The following is a 17075-nucleotide window of genomic DNA, read 5'->3' as shown; positions in this document are numbered from 1 at the left end:
TTAAGTTAGGCAATATGAGCAGTTTTGTAAGTATACATTGTTCAGTGATGCTACAGATAATTTAGTAGCTAGACTTAATAATTACTATTTCCACACAATATATTATGCAGTGAACATGGGGAGATGAAACTGAGAGTCAGTCAATCCAGGCAGGGATAGAATAATATAGATGTGATGGGGGATATTGGGGAGGGAGGGATATTTCTTACTACATAGTGAGGACAAAAACTGGAGGCATGTAGAAAAACATTCCTAGTTGTATGTTTTGTAAAGTTAATTTGTAACAGCCCACCTGCTTTATATACTTGAACATCTAATAGCCTAATTTCCCCAAACTATAATAGTTGTTAAAACCACTGTCTTTGGGATGCTGGGTTTGATTTCCAGGTTTGTTGATGGTTCATTGACCCAAAGGGAGGTTGATGTTTTACTTTCTTAGTGCTTACTACTGAAATTCATGATGGAGGATACAGTCTGTTTATCCTTGTTTGTTCAGCCTGTGTTTGACGTCTCCCACCCTGATGCTACATATTTATGATCTCCATTTGTAGTTTCCATCAAGCAGTAGGTGAGTGCATTCATGCCTTCTGCAGTGCAGAATACGTGTTACTACCAATACAACTCCTAGCTAATTCATGTTTATCTGTCGTCTGTGACACTTTCCAGTCACATGGCATAGAGGAGCTCCTGCATGTACTAAACTCAGCAAGGGGAAAGGGCAGATTCCAGTTATTTCTGACTTTTTTGTAAGACTATCTGACCATCAGTATTGCGAGACTTCACCAGAAGATACTTCACTTAGCCTTATTTCCTGTTCATGTATCATGTGCTTCTAACACTGTGCAGTTTTACATTAGCAATAACATTTAATACAATTCAACTACAAAGCATGTTTTGGGTTAAAAGGGAAGTATTGCTACTTATAATAAATAGTTCCAAAATGTTAATTATAAGCAGGCTGAATATCCCCAAGGCACTTCATAGCGCCTTTGTTTTTCCTAGTTTTCATCATTTTGACCAGTTTTGTTTGTTTTTCTCCAATGCTAATTTTTTATTGCACATATTTACTTAACTACTCGTTGGGGGTTGGAGAGAGAGGGGAACCTAATGACATCAAAGTGGTCAGTGCATAAAAAAATCAGATCTTGCATTTTTCACTTTTTGCCATCATTACATTCATTCTACTACACAGACAGCCAGGTACTGTGCTTATAAATATTTGATGAAACTTACAATTATTGAATTGTTTTTGTCTTTTTTTATATTATTTTTGCCCTGTGACAGGTGCCCATCAACACTTCCATTAAACAGAAATTACAAGTGCCAAGGGGAACCATCATTCAGGCAACCATGAGGGTGTTTTATGTTCTTGTTGTTATCACAGCAGTGAGAGCTTTATTCATTGTATGGCTCAACCCCACCCCTTGTGGTAATGTGAGCACTTGTGTCACCACAAAGACCATTTATGCCCCCCATCCTTGCATGCCTACTCTCTCACGTGTGCCAACAGGAGTTACAATCACTTGCTTTGGTGAAAATGCAAAAGTCTCCCTAAATCTACTCTCCACATAATGATGGGTATCTGCTCAAATGCCAGGTCCCTGTCATCAGAGCGGTGGTGCAAGCTGGATGAGAACTATTCCCCCACCAAGATGGGCATGCCCCAATTTACCATAAATATCAAGTGCCATTGACATCTCCTGAACACTGTCAATATGAAGAGGGCATATGTATTCCTATTCTGTAAATAAGAGACTAATGCACTGAATTCACAAACTATATCTTTACATGTACCTGTCTTTGTCTTGTTTATGTTGTTGACTTATTTTTTACGAGTATTTGTTATCTTTATCATTCTACCATATGTACCTGGTTGTGGCTGAAATGGATCTAGCCTAGTCCATCTACCCGGTTAACAAACAAGCAATACATATATTTTATTTTATTTATTTTCATTTGTTAGTCATTTTAGAACAATGATCCAAAGGGACAATTTTCAGGCTCAACCCAGGAAAATAAATAAATAAATGAGATGCAAACCACTAATAAGAAGCAGGTAAGTGAATCGGTGCTACTGAGTTTTGAACATGTAAATAAAGAAGCAGTATGCAAATATGCAAATATACGTAATGATACCCCATTATGTACTCTGCACAAGTGTAACACCAGCTTCTTTGTACTTTTTAGAAAATTAAATGTAAATTGTGATTGACAGGATGAGGAAACTGCTTTCTGCTATCAACTTTAAAACTGTTTCAAAAAACCTGTTTTATTTATTTTAAATTTTCAGTAACGGACAACAAATGTAAAAACTAGTACCTTTTTTTCCCCTAGTTACGAAGACAACAGATCCCTCTCACCAGATGGAAGGCGGGAACATTGCACTGGCAATTTTTCTACCAGTCACCCTCATCATTCTTCTGATTGGTGGAATTTACCTCTACTATACTAAGTAAGTATAACCACACCTTCTCTAGTGCTTATGTGGAAAGGGTGTTGTTGAGCTTGCTAGAATTTCATTTATTTTTGCAACATCTATATGAATGTATGAGGTGATGATTAGTGATCAGAAGTATTGTTTCATGCCAGGAAAGAGCACTACAGATGCAATGTTTGCTCTGAGAGTGTTGTTGGAGAAATGCAGAGAAGGTCAGAAGAAGTTGCATTGTGTCTTTGTGGACTTAGAGAAAGCATATGATAAGGTGCCTAGAGAGGACATTGCTGGGGACTGGGAGTGACAGATACATTTAAGGTGGAGGTGAGATTACATCAAGGATCAGCTCTGAGCCCTTTCTTATTTGCAGTGGTGATGGACAGGTTTACAGATGAGATCAGACAGGAGGCCCCGTGGACTATGATGTTTGCAGATGACATTGTGATATGTAGTGAGAGTAGGGACCAGGTTGAGGAGACCCTGGAGAGGTGGAGATATGCTTTAGAGAGGAGAGGAATGAAGGTCAGTAGGGCTAAAACAGAATATATGTGTGTAAATGAGAGGGAGGGTAGAGGAATGGTGAGGATGCAGGGAGTAGAGTTGGTAAAGGTGGATGAGTTTAAGTACTTGGGATCAACAGTTCAGAGTAATGGTGATTGTGGAAGAGAGGTGAAGAAGAGAGTACAGGCAGGGTGGAATGGGTGGAGAAGAGTGCCAGGAGTGATTTGTGACAGACGGGTACCAGTAAGAGTGAAAGGGAAGGTCTACAAGTGAGACCAGCTATGTTATATGGGTTGGAGACGGTGGCATTGACAAAAAGGCAGAAGTCAGAGTTGGATGTGGCAGAGTTGAAGATGTTAAGATTTGCACTGGGTGTGACTAGGATGGACAGGATTAGGAATCAGTATATTAGAGGGTCAGCTCACGTTGGACACTTTGGAGACAAAGCAAGAAAGGCAAGATTGCATTGGTTTGGACATATGCTGAGGAGGGATGCTGGGTATTTTGGGAAAAGGATGCTAAGGATGGAGCTGCCAGGTAAGAGGAAAAAAGGAAGACCTAAGATAAGGTTTATGGATGTGGTGAGAGAGGTTGGTGTGAAAGAGCATGATGCAGAGGACAGGAAGAAGATGATGATATGAATGTATGACTGTCTTGCCAGCCTGGTGCCCAACCTGCACACACTCATGCCTAGGGCCAATGTAGAGTGTCCAATCCACCTAAAGCATGTCTTTGGAATGTGGGAGAGGGAGGACATGCAGTCTCTGCACAGAAGGCACCCCAGCTGAGGCTCAAACCAGAGAATACAAGCTTAAAATGTGACTTATTGTCAAAATTTCATACCTGCTCATAGCTATAGTCACACTGTTTTTGATCATTATCAACACAGACCTACAAACAAACAGAAGATTTCATAAACACTGAAGGTACACAATTTTAAGGTCATAGTATTTTAAAACAAGACAAAGAAAGAGAAGTATTGCTGAGCAGAACTGTAGAAAAGGCTAATCTGACTTCTGTCTTATCCTTTGACCACACAGGATGGCCTGTTTTCAGATGTCCTTTGTAGAAAAAATGTATAAACAGTTAAATAGCGATTAAAACCACACAATGTGTGTATGATTGCACTGATGTGTGTGTGTGTGTGTGTGTGTGTGTGTGTGTGTGTGTGTGTGTGTGTGTGTGTGTGTGTGGGTGTGTGTGTATGTGTGTTTAATATGTCCATTCAATGACTATGCAAATTCCAGCAACCTGATATTGTGCAATCAAAGCAGTGTGCCTATATCAAGCATAAAACTCAAACTATTATTAGAGATGGATAAGTATATAACAGCAATTAACCACTCCAATGTTCTGTTATTCTGCTGTAACTCACCCTCAGGCTGTCGTATGTTACGGTTTAATACATAAACTGCTATGACTGTAGACTTTGGATACATTACCGATGACAGTAATGACAACACAGAACTGTAATAAGCTGGCATCAGTAACAGTTCACAGCTGACAAATGTCTGTTGCATTCATGCCACCTAATATCTTGAGCTGAGCCATTATGATGGGAGCAGTTTAACTGGTGTGTTGCCATCTTAGTGTTTACAGCTAAATTCTAGTCTAATGCTTACAGGATATATGGATAGTGGGGGAGTAAAAGGAAGGTGGCGACACAGCATAACTGCTGCAGACCTGAGCTAATGCAAGAAAGAATGAAAGCAAGATAGAATGCACCAAGTCAGCCTGGTCCGAATTATTCCTTCATATTATATGGCTTCTCAGCTACACTGCAACTGCTATATTTTCAGTATGTATGTATGTATGAATGTATATATAAGAAAAAAAGCAAAAACAGCAAAAATGTTATAAGAAACACCGAATGAACTAACAAAATGACTTATAAGGTTAGCCAATATTAATATGATTCCCCCCTCTTTTCTGCTGCATGCCAGGACCCCTTCCATAGCCAACCTGTTTTGTTGCACTTAAACGTTCAAGGACTAGGTAATGAGGATTTGAAACAGTCATACTATGGAAGGGGAGGGGACATTTTATTTTACACTACCTGTAATCTCCCTTACCTTTCCCATGACAACATCAATTATAGGTTAGAAACCCTGACAAAAACTTATCATACAACGTTCTCCAAAAGTACGATTTCCTGTAAAGGAAATTCTACCACTTAAAAAAGTCTTAATTTCCCATGACAACAAGCAGAATTAGCAGTGTGGAGTCTCCATCCCCACATACCCTGCCAAATAATTTTAGGTTACCACTACTCAGAGAAAGAAATATTTATTCTGAATTGTGGCAGTTCTGCACTTTTACATCCATTTTCTAGAGCTGCAGTTCTTGGCTGGTACCACACTGAGACTAAGCATGTAATTTATGGCAGAAGTGCATTTGACAGACTGATAAGTGACCTCAGGAAACATGTTTTGAAGCCACTGAGAAAAATACTTGCATCTCCATTTTGGACTTTTTTGTATTTTATTTATCTTTTTGTTGACTGGGTTAGTGGCCTTTTTTCAGCTGAGCCCTGAGGTGGTATTTACAGTGCTTAGGCAAATTTAGCCAGGGCATTGGAGAGCTTCCGCAACTCTTTTCAATAAGTGCCATGGGATCTTTTACATCTAACTGAGCTAGCACCAAATCAAGCAGAATGGACCTAGATTTAACTTCTCATCTGAGGTTTTACACACTGAGGAATGCAGCAACCCTCCCCCAAGCTACAGTTTAGTCTCAGCAATTCATCTCCTTGGTGTGGGAATAGAACCCACAACCTTCTGCACCAAAGGCAAGCGTGTTGCCTGTTGCACCATTGACACTGACCTATTAGCTCCCTAGATTGTTCTTGCCTGCCTGCAGCAGGCCCATTGGTCTTCAGCCTGTGAGGGTGACGGGCAGTGTAGAGTTCCAAATTCTTCCCTGAGAAAGGAAAGTTCACCATCAGTCAGTTCATCTCTGTCCACATCCAGTAGCCATCTATTGGCATCACAGTCAGGAGCTGTCCCAGTGCACAGCTGAGCATTTATCCTGATTATGTTTGAGGTTATATTGTTTAATGAATAATGAAACTTAATTGGTAATACTAGTGACTTTTATAAATATTCTTGTTGGTCCATTAAATGGTACCATCTACAGAAACGTTTGGCATTTCCTACTTTTTATTAAAAGGTACTGATTAGATTAACACAGCTTCTACAGTTGTTTGCTATCTGAAAACTTTAACCCCAGACATTACAGATAGCTGCGACTGAGGTTGCTGTGACAGAAAAGGCACGGTATTTGCTGCTGTAATGATGACCCCACTTGCTCCGCCAGGGAAGTTGAGTTTTGGAGGCGTATTATAGGATTATTATTAACCCTTCACTTCTGGGATTATGTAATGCCCAAGCAGAGGGCTTTCTCTGCGTGTGTGTGTGTGTGTGTGTGTGTGTGTGTGTGTGTGTGTGTGTGTGTGTGTGTGTGTGTGTGTGTGTGTGTGTGTGTGTGTGTGTGTGTGTGTGTGTGTGTGTGTGTGTGTGTGTGTGTGTGTGTGTGTGTGTGTGTGTGTGTGTGTGTGTGCATGTGTGTGTGTGCGTGCGTGTGAGTGTGCATGTGTGTGTGCATGTGAGTGTGCGTGTGTGTGTGTGTGTGTGTGTGTGTGTGTGTGTGTGTGTGTGTGTGTGTGTGTGTGTGTGTGTGTTATTTGATCTATGCCACAGCTTTTAAAAAATGGGGAGAGGGATTCACAAACATTTTGAGGCACTGAAATCTGACACTGTATGTACTCTATTTCTTATGTGGCTCCTACATTAGTGAGTTTCATAAACGTGATTCACATTCATGATATACAAGGCACAGGCAAACAAAACCAGGAATCATGTAAGATTACCCCACACCAACTCTGGATGTAACATGTGTCATGGTATCCCACAAATTGTGTAATATGGGTAGTATTGTACAAGTAATAGCTGTAGTTACATAATGTGGTAAAGGAATAGTGGGTTTTCTCGCACTAAAGCCACATGTAGCAGGCAATGGTATACAACGCCATAGTATTTCTGAAGAATCTTGTACTTCAGTGAGATAGAATTGAAAACATGTCAGCCTCTGCTGGAAAATCAGAATGTGTGACTGTGGGAAGACATGGAACACTTGAGTGTTGTAAGGTTCATATGAAAGTGGGGAAACATGTCTGACACAAAGTAGCAGTCACTGAAATGCCCTAAGATTGGTGGAGCCAAAGTGCCATACAGTACACTATCAAAGATTATGTTCAGTGGTATGAATGGTCCTTGCTTCTTCTGGGGGTCTTAACTAGATGACATTCTTGTCCTTTTAGGATCACATCAACTCCACTATCCCAAATGTTTGTAGATAACTTAAAATGCCATAGCAATTCTTCAACCTACTTATACCTAAAGCAAGTCTATCGATTGCTATTAATTTTCTGCTTGCCAAGTTTTTAATACGGTCTGTCAATAATTACTCCCCTGTCAGGACAGAACCACACTGCACAACTGCACAACTGTTAATGAAGCTAATTGGCTTCATATCACAGCTAGTATATCCTGTCTCCTTAACTCCCATAGTCACACACTTCTAAATGATTGTTATTGTCCACCACTGGCAAACAAATTACTAGTACATGAATCCTTCTATACATTAAGAAGCAATGCTACAATCAGGTAGACAGAACTAAATAATCCACTCTATCTGTGAAAAATATTTTCTCATGCTGTCTCCTGCTTCATGGAAGTTTCTTTCAGACCACAGTACAGAACTGTAGGATTTCCCTTTATAAAAATGAAATTACATCTGCAGACTGAAAACAAAAGCAATTGCTTCAAGGATGCTGGCTAAGTCTGTGATTTGTTACATTTCTGCATTTTAGGATACACTAAATATGTGATTTGTATTGTGTTTACTTCCAGACTTTACTCAGAACTGCAGCTGTTTGCACTATTTCAGTGGCCTGATTTATTGTGATACTTTTACTGTTAATTTCTTTGTTTCTAAACTGAAATGTTTATACATTTTTTCTGATTGCTATATTCTGCATCTACTGTTCAACTAATGTGTAATGTTTGTCAGCAGGCCCAGGAGGTGGCCGAAAAGGGTCTTCTACCATCCCACTAGCTCCATAAACAAACTTAAATAAATACTTAAACAAATAAATAAACAGAATACAGTAACAGATAGAAATATGCAAGGCCATTGATCAGGAATCGTAATCAAACATAAACATTAACATGAACATTCTGGAAGAATAAAGCTAACTACATATGCATCTCATACTAACTAGGTCTGCTGCTGGGGGTGTCTGATTGACAATTGTTTTGCAGTGACACTGTTGCTGGCAACTGCCTTGTCCTGCAATTTCTGTACAGCATTGCTAATAGGCTGTGTGATGTTTTGCTAAGATAACAATGTTGCAAAGACATGATTTTGCTGATTCAACACATCAACTTTAACAGTGATCAGTTTGATCATTTTTATCCTATTAGTCCACTCCAGTGTCAAGCAGTGTGCTTTGGCGTATGTGTGCCCTTTTTCTGTTTGTAAATTATTGTCTGCAGGAGTATTCTGCTGTCTTTCATCTACATAGCTCCATCACTCATGGTTTCTACCTAGTATACACCACATCACATCATATCACAACTTGTTCTGCAGCTATTTTCTGATTTGAGTTTGGGTCTTTTTATTTTTTTGTGTACCATGTTTGTATGTTGTGTACAATGTTTGTGAAAAATGCTACATACAATTTGTGTCTGTGCTAAGATGGATTTGGAATGGCCATGGCCACAAAATTATAAACTTGGGAATTTCAAAGAACAGGAAGGGGAGTTTACATCCTATAATAGATGTATGATCTTTATCTATCTATCTATCTATCTATCTATCTATCTATCTATCTATCTATCTATCTATCTATCTATCTCTCTATTTGTCTGTCTATCTATCTGTCTATCTATAAACATGTGGTTGGTTCAACATGCATGAATAAGTACCCAAGAGGTAGACTGAAGCTTAGAGGGCTGACTTATCACTTGAAAATAAATATAAGTAGTCCAACTTTGATGATGACCAAGATTATATACTGCAGGCATTAGGACCACTTTGCACATAACCCTTTCTCAGGCTTTTTGGTTCCCTCCTCCAAACCCATCATTCATGTCTCTGCTCTGCTCCAAGTTTTCATTACTGAACAAATAATACAGATATGTTAGAGCAAGCGTGTGTTGCTAGTCTCACTAATTTTCATTAACAAAGTTTTCCTCTTAACTGCTTTTGGTGTGCATTCCATTATGGCCAGAGTAACTTTGTCTAGCTTTATTGCTTTTACCTTTGGATACTTCTTCATTTGGCTATTTTTATTGTTATTTATTTTCCCATTTGGCATAGTGGTCCAGCCCTTTTAGCTAAAAATGCCTCAGTTGCATAGTGTACCAGCATGAGGATCATTTTGCCATCTAACAGGCATATTCTTTGTCATTATTGTCGAGGTGAAGGTGAACAGATATCGTGCTGCACAATCTGCTCCAACTTTAACAGAGTGGCTCACAAGGAGAGGATAGAAAAAAAACTTCAGTATTACGTTCAAATGACCATCTCTGGGGTGTGAGGCCATCATCAGAGTCCTATTCCAGATCATTGACATCAGTCAGACCCCTCATATGGACTAACCTATTAAAATATTAAAAGACACGGTGCATCAGCAGATCTAACAACTATAACCACAGTCTCTGCACAAATACTGGCAGTGTCTTCTCAAGTCTCCTTGGAGCTTTCTGGAAAAATCAGTGTACTGGAACACTAGGAAAAGAACAAGTATCATGCATTCCTTATTGTTGATATGTCCTTCCATAAAACTGTAGCACAGATACTGCCTGCCCCCCCCCCAGAAAAGTCTCCCTTACTCCTAGACTCCTCCTCCCTCCATTATTGACTACAAAAAGTTGACAGTAGCCATCTTGTCCCATTCATGTTACCAAGCATCTTGTGCTTAGAGCTGTTTATTTCAGTGATTGTACAATCACTGCTCTGCTTGCTATTTACATCAAAGATCTAGTCTAACATACTAGCGTACACTGTTTTGGACATCTGTTGGCTCCATTTATTGTCATTGCCTGCTTGCATGAGGGAAGGAGAGTTGTGGTCAATGCAGTGACCTTTTAAATAAATAGGTTCATAGTAAAGTACTAAGCTAGCTGCCCTTGTGGGCCATTTTAAGCCTAGCCACTTTCGCTGTTGGTGATTTTATTCTGTTGGTGTTAGATTAGACTTACCCATCCCATGGTCAGTTATCTGCAAACTTAGTCAGCCAGAGCCCATTGGCATTGTCATTTACTTCAGAGAAGTAGATGACAAACAGGAGAACCCTAGGAGACTCCACTGGTGACTGGTCTCTTTGTGAAGGTATCTTACCCAGTTTTGATCTCATGTGTCTTATATGTGAGCTAGTTGGCAATCAAACAGGTGATGTAGAGATGTAGTCCCAGTTTATTTTGTTGTTCTACTATTACCAAATCAAAAGTCGTACCTGGTAACAAGTGCAGCATGTACCATTTTACCTTCATCCATTGCTTTGGTGAGTAAGCATGACCTGCCCTTGATGAACCCAAACTGAGACAGATCCAGTGTTTGGTGGTTTCTCAAATCATTACTGATTAATGCCATGAAAAGTTTTTCCATGGCTTTGCATATGAGGCTGGTCAGACTTATGGATCTGTAATTGCCTTGTTTTGTGAAAGGTCCTTACTAAATCATACCTCCCAACTGTACAGATTTTCACAGAATGTCCAGATTTTTGACTCATATTTTGGTCCGTTTTTGATAAAATTGTGGTTTTCTGGCAAATCAGTGGCAAATTATTAAAGATTGAAATCAGAAAATAATGACAGATATTTGAGGTTCAGACTTCATACCCTTCAGAAAATTCATGCTAATGCAAAACCTATTATTCTTTCAGCTTCCTAAGTTTGTACGAGCAACATTTAAAAGTTGTCCCTATTTTTGGGCCTTTGACCCCACATTATTTATGGCTTTGTCCAGATTTCTTGATCTAAGAGGTTGAGAGGTATGTTTTCCTTATGCAGGGGAATGACTGCAGCTGTTCTCCATTCACTTGGTACAAAACCTGTATGGAGGCTGAGACTGAAGAATGTTGTTGGGAGGATGGGTGGATAAATTGTGTTTCATGCTATTTAAGATGTAGCCAGGGATACTGTCAGAACCTATCGATACAGTATTTTTAGCTTTTGATAATGTTTTCAGGACTTGGTATTGCGTGATAGCTGGAAGCTAGTTGGTTTCAAGGTATATCCTGTGGGATAGAGGAAGGAAAAAAAAAACATGGCCATTTTCAAAGATACACATTATAAAGTCAATGGTCCCTTTATTTGGAGTAGTACTCACTTATTACCCTGACAAAACATTTCTCTATACTTACAGTAGAAGAAAATGTATCCTCTTGATAACCTTTTGAGTCATTGTTGGTATGTATTTTTAGCTTTTGCAGATATTTTGAAACTGCAGTATGGGACGTGGTAATTTAGGTGTCATGTTACCAAAACTAGCTACTCTTTTGCTTTTCATTTTGTCACCATTTTGAACACATGCTAAAGTGACACTGTTTGTGGATTAGAATGACGCTATTAGCCAGCTAGTTGGGGTAGCACTTTAGTTTCTACCTATGACGTTAGCAGTATGGACTAAGAACAAATTCATGTTGTTGCTGGGTGGGGGGCAGCTCATTCCCATCCTCGAACAGTTTGTTCAATAAAAAAGAGACCTTTTCACCTTTTTTGCCTATCAGAAGAAATGGAAAGTTAGGCTAGGAGGCATCAATATCGGCATTTTTATAACATTACAAGCAAGCATCCATATGGACAATCCTGTGTTTTTATAAGTAAAGATATTACCTGCCCTACCTTCAGGGGAGGAAGATGATAAGAATAGTGGTTGGATAACACGGAGATGCCCTCTCCCTGCCTCTCTCATCGTCTGTTTTCTGCACAGATTTTTTTTTTGGTCCCCTGTAAGTTAGAATACACAGTACCACTAGCTTCATTTAGTATTTTGCCTGCTGAACTAAAAACTCTGTCATAAGATGACTTAAGTCAGATATATGCATCTATTGGGAAATGAACCATGTGAGTAAGGATGGAGTAAAAAAGAAGAGACTGATAAATTAAGAATAGCCCAAATCACAGAGGAAAGAAAATGTTTTTTTCTGTTTTGTTTTGTAATTCTTAGCCCATCCGTCATTCTTGGTTTCATTCCCACTTCATCTCCCCACCATTTAACATCTTTGATCCCTCAACTCTAGTAGCAATATACACTATCCTTGTCGTGGTGCTTCCCTTCATTGGAAAGCTTGGATTTGTGGGAACATCTTACTAGAGTCTGGATGCGAGTCATGGATGGAGGTAGTGCCACTGATATACAGCAGGTGGCGCTGGATTTCCCTTTTGTTAGTTACCTCTAACTACAATATTTGGGCACCAGCATGCACTGCATTACTGTAAGGAGATGTACATGTATATTTATATGCGCACAGTCTTAATCAGGATGGCTCTTAGATATGTTCTGAACACCTATGCTTTCGACTAGCCTCTAACCTCTTCTGAAGAATGAACTTGTAACATTGTCTGTTCCAATGATTCCCCCAATCCTCTCCCCAGAGGACAGAAAGCCAACAATTGGTCACTCAGTTTGCCCACCCCCAGTGAACTCCTGCACCCACTGCCTTAGTGGAACCCAGGTCAGTAGCAGCACTAATAGATACCTTACCCTTTCTCCTGTAGACTGGCTAAAAGTGGTATAAATGTAGGTTTGTGATGTCAGATCCCACAATGCAACGCTACCTGGATTTTATTTAAATGCAGGACACAGCACTGAATGGAAACTTGTATGATAAGTTATGATATGAAATGCAGAAGGTCCTGCAGAAGTACAAATTTATGACTTTCAGTAGCAGATGTTGATAAAGTTCCTTCCAGAACATGCATTCCTTATGAATGTTGTGTATACAGTCATATCAGCAGACATTGCTGCAGTAATCTTGGGAAGACTGCTTAGTTTCTTGTATTATAATAAGCTTTTTCAACATATAACTGCCATTACATTCTGATATCCTTTCTTAGAATAATCACAGGAGCAGCACACTTGGCCTGTGTGACAGACGGCTGCATGTTATCTTGGCTAAAGTCCTAAAGCATGCGAATACACAGTATCAGAAAATATGGGAAATGTACATGAAAACATTGTTTTTATTTAAAGATTTAATTGATATAAGAGATTTGTCTAGCACCTGTGGTACACAGTAGAACTAGTTTCTTTACAATAATAACTTATGACTGTTGTTATTTTTAATTTACATCTTCACTTCTGTACACCATTAGAATTATTGCACTTTGTATTTATTTGTGTTTATTTAACAGTGTATTTACTTTTTTAGGAAACAAAATAGCTGTAGTATGAAAATACACAACATTGAGCTAAAGCAGTAAAATCTTAAGTGCAGTTTAAAAAAAGGTGAACACTGATATTCTGAAATGGTGAATGAAATTAAAATGTGTGGGGAAAGGAGACAACTGCCAAGCACACATTCTTGTTAAAAAGATGTAATTAAATAATGATTGATGTAATTACTGCCCCATTGATTCAGGGTGCCTGGCAAGAAAGCCCTAAGTGGCAGTAAACAGGCAGTGACTAGACTGAGTCCACTTAAATATCACACACAGACTTCTAGGAATAGTTTTATGGCCTACAAATCAGATATGTGTAAATAGGTAGATAAGTAGCACATACAGCCCCGGCCTTGTTCCAAACAACCTGTTCTTACCCCACTGATTATGTCAAGTTTAGGTGCTGAAAGGTTAATTCTTAATGGAAAAAAATGGACCAAAAATGGTGATGGGGGATACGGGACACCATCAAGTGAATAAGGAGATGATTTGGCACTTCCAGGTGACTGAAGTTAAATACCAACATAAAGTACCCATATAATAAAATAAAAAAGTGATTAATGGGATTTGCAACTGTAAGGGTGTGACAAGCATGAGAGTGATATGAAGGGAAACTAATTAATTAAGGCTGGTTATCCGGGCTGACTGGTGGAGCACTTTACTGATATATACAATTGTTTATAATATATACATTTGGAAATTATCTTGCCAACAAACTGTATTGCATTAATATGAATACGCAAATTGGTTATGATGAACCTTTGTACTTGCACTAGATAGGCAGTATGTGTTATTACAAATACAGAGGAGACTGTATTTTTAGGCAACGTGATCTAAGGGTGATAGTACATATGCGAACAGGAAGTCTTTCTAAAGAGAGAGAGAAAAAGGGAGAGATGATGGTGAACTGGAACTATGGCATTTGAAGTAAGTATACAGGAAAATGGGCAGCTTGGATAGGTGTAGCACTCTGAATTAGTTTACCATGAAAACCTCACTACTCTTAAGGTTGAGTCCAGCTGTGCAAATCCCACATGTCAACAGTCACAATGCTGGCATTACTGACTGCCCAAACTAGCCCGTCTTCTGGACCCATGTTGGCGCTTGTTCCTGGGTCTGGAGCAGTCGGGAGTTTCGGTGTTCAGTGTTGTGTTCATGCATGTTGGTATTCAGCATGCCGGCTTTCTAGGAAAGACTCCAAGTAATACATACACCCCACCTTTGCAGTGGCAAGATTTAAGTAGTTTACCCTCTGCATCTGCCATCTTGGTCTTTGTTTCCTGTGCATATTAGTGAGATAGTAGGCATGTGGGAAATCAGGCAATGTTCTGGCTTAGTACTGGGAATTTCATAACAGGAAGTTATAGCTGGAGGCTAAAAGGAAGGATTTAAGAAAAAATGCTATTGCTTGTGTATGTGACATCACTATGTAGTGAAAGGGAGAATCATCCCCCTCCATCTTGTTCCATGTAATTAACCATGTTGCAGGCATATCTTTTGAATCACATCTTTTTTTCTGGGTCCCAGTAATTCTACAGATGAACACAATATCCAAATAGATGCCACCAGACCTCCCAACCATCCCGAATTACTTGGCTTTTACTGAGTTTTGGGGTCCCATAATGGGGTGCCACGATTCCTGAGTGGCACTCCTTTATTTCCGATTTTTTAAATCTAATCTTGAATGGGTGTTCCTTCATTGAAGGTTGTGTGTTAGGCCCGGCAAGCCAGGACGTAAAAATCTACTGCCAATCATTAGCGGACCGGAGTTCCGCTGTGGCTACCCCTAACCGGGAAAAGCCGAAAGACACAAACAAACAAACAAATTCTTTTAGATTTCGCGCTTTCAGAGCTGATGTCATCACGTGCGTGATGATGTCAGCTCCGTCAGCATTAAGCCGCGTGTCTGTTTGAATACTGGGAGTCAAGGCAGAGGATTTCTATTTGCTGTAATTGCCATGTGACTCACGTCTGTTTGAATATCAATGCAGGATTGCTATTAAGCCACGGATGACTTACTTAAAGCAGGATTTCTGTCTGAGAAGACGACTGCCTTGTAAGCCAGTATGATTTCTGTACTGGGATAACGACTGCCTTGTAAGCCATGGATTTAATGCTTTTGCAGATAAGGTACTGGAATCTGGATTTAAAGTCAAAATAATGAATGCGGCTGATAAGGTACCCTAATATGGTAAAGGGGACATATTTTAAAAAGCAATGAACAAGCACTTCTCTGAAAGAGCAGTCTACACTTCAGAGGAGGTGGTGAGAAGCAAAATAGCTGAGGGATTTGAGGATAGACTTAAAGTTTGTCTGTGTGTGTGTGTGTGTGTGTGTGTGTGTGTGTGTGTGTGTGTGTGTGTGTGTGTGTGTGTAGGTCTATAGCTTCTATTTACTAACATATGCTTAACGCTTATTGTTACCGTCCCCGGTAGTCAGCGGCTACACCTAGCTCTCTCCCAGCTGCTTTGTCCCCAGTTTACAGTTTCATCAAAACTTCTTGTGAAACATCTGAGGGGTTAGTAACCTTGTAGCATTCTGCCACTATACCTTATGAAACCGCCGTGTTGGGATAACTTGTTGGCGTTTGATTAGTTTACTGCTCTCTAGGACTGCATTGTCTCACTAGCACTGACTATACAATTCCTAATATATACAAGTTGTTTTAACCATGTTTTTAATGGTATCCGTGTTTGATTTTTTGTACTTGTTTGCACTGTTTTAAATACTGTGTGCCCATCTTCGGCCTAGCTGGATTTTCTGCTCTTTAGCCCTTATACCCACCACTCATCTTACTAACAGTCCTCCAGGGCCTTCCTCCTTTAAATCTGCAACTCTCCTTCCTTATCTCCACTTGCTTCACTACCTGCCTTTGCTGTAGCCTTTATAACCCATAGCACTACCTAATCTCCACATACCTGTTGTTTCCAACCTCCTTTTCTCCACTCATCCCTTTCTGCCTTTCTTCAGCCACTATAACCTGCTCCTCCTACATACTCTATCTCTCTCCTTTCCACATTTTTTTTTTCTTTTAGGTTCAAAACCTGGCAAAACTAACTGTAATTCAAGTGCTCTAGCATTCTATTCAAGCACCTTAACATCTGATATCACCTGGCCAAAACAGCCTTCCCAGCAACAGTTAACCTCTCCAACCTGTATGTTCACCCTAAGTTACTCTGTACCAGCTATTAACAACTAAGCAAGTGTCCTGATCATCACGGACCTCTGCCAATTGCACTACTTTCCCTCTACTCCTTGCTCCATCCTCCATACTCTATCCTTCTCCCCCACTTCCAAGTTCTCCTTAATATTCCGCTGCAACCTTAGGCCACCTATATCTCTAATTGCTTTAATTCACAGGCTTCCTGTATCTATTTCTCCTGTCTGTTCACTTGCTCTGTCAACCCCCCCCCTGCAAACCTCCAGAATTTTCTCCTCTGGTCTTGCTATCATACTTATTAACAGTCACCATGTTGGGGTGACTAGGATGACGTTGCAGACTGTGAAGGTATATTTATGCCAGCAGTGTCCATGCCTCATATTTTTGTTGTGTTTTTTTTTTTGTTTTTGTGAGAAATCACTGAAGGATTGAATTCACTGAATAATGACAGGCATTTGAATTTCAGACTTCAAATACTGAGCTTATAATCTTAGAAAATTGCTAGAATAAAAGTTTTTGTGATACCATTTAT

The 17075-nt window shown here is 39.6% G+C and overlaps 1 protein-coding gene across 1 annotated transcript in view; it reads left to right on the top strand.

Annotated features, from left to right (window-relative positions):
* SEZ6L2 (seizure related 6 homolog like 2) overlaps window positions 1-17075 on the top strand; it is a 616191-nt gene that overhangs the window by 567942 nt on the left and 31174 nt on the right. The window contains exon 16 of the mRNA XM_044086316.1: window positions 2335-2452. Within this exon, the coding sequence (XP_043942251.1) occupies window positions 2335-2452 (118 nt within the window). The remainder of the gene's footprint in view (window positions 1-2334; window positions 2453-17075) is intronic.

This window comes from Protopterus annectens, chromosome 10.part0, assembly GCF_019279795.1.
Source record: "Protopterus annectens isolate FY-2018-M chromosome 10.part0, PAN1.0, whole genome shotgun sequence".
Taxonomy (NCBI): Eukaryota; Metazoa; Chordata; order Ceratodontiformes; family Protopteridae; genus Protopterus; species Protopterus annectens.
Note: the sequence above shows the minus strand (reverse complement) of the source record. Positions and strands in the feature narration are given on the sequence as shown.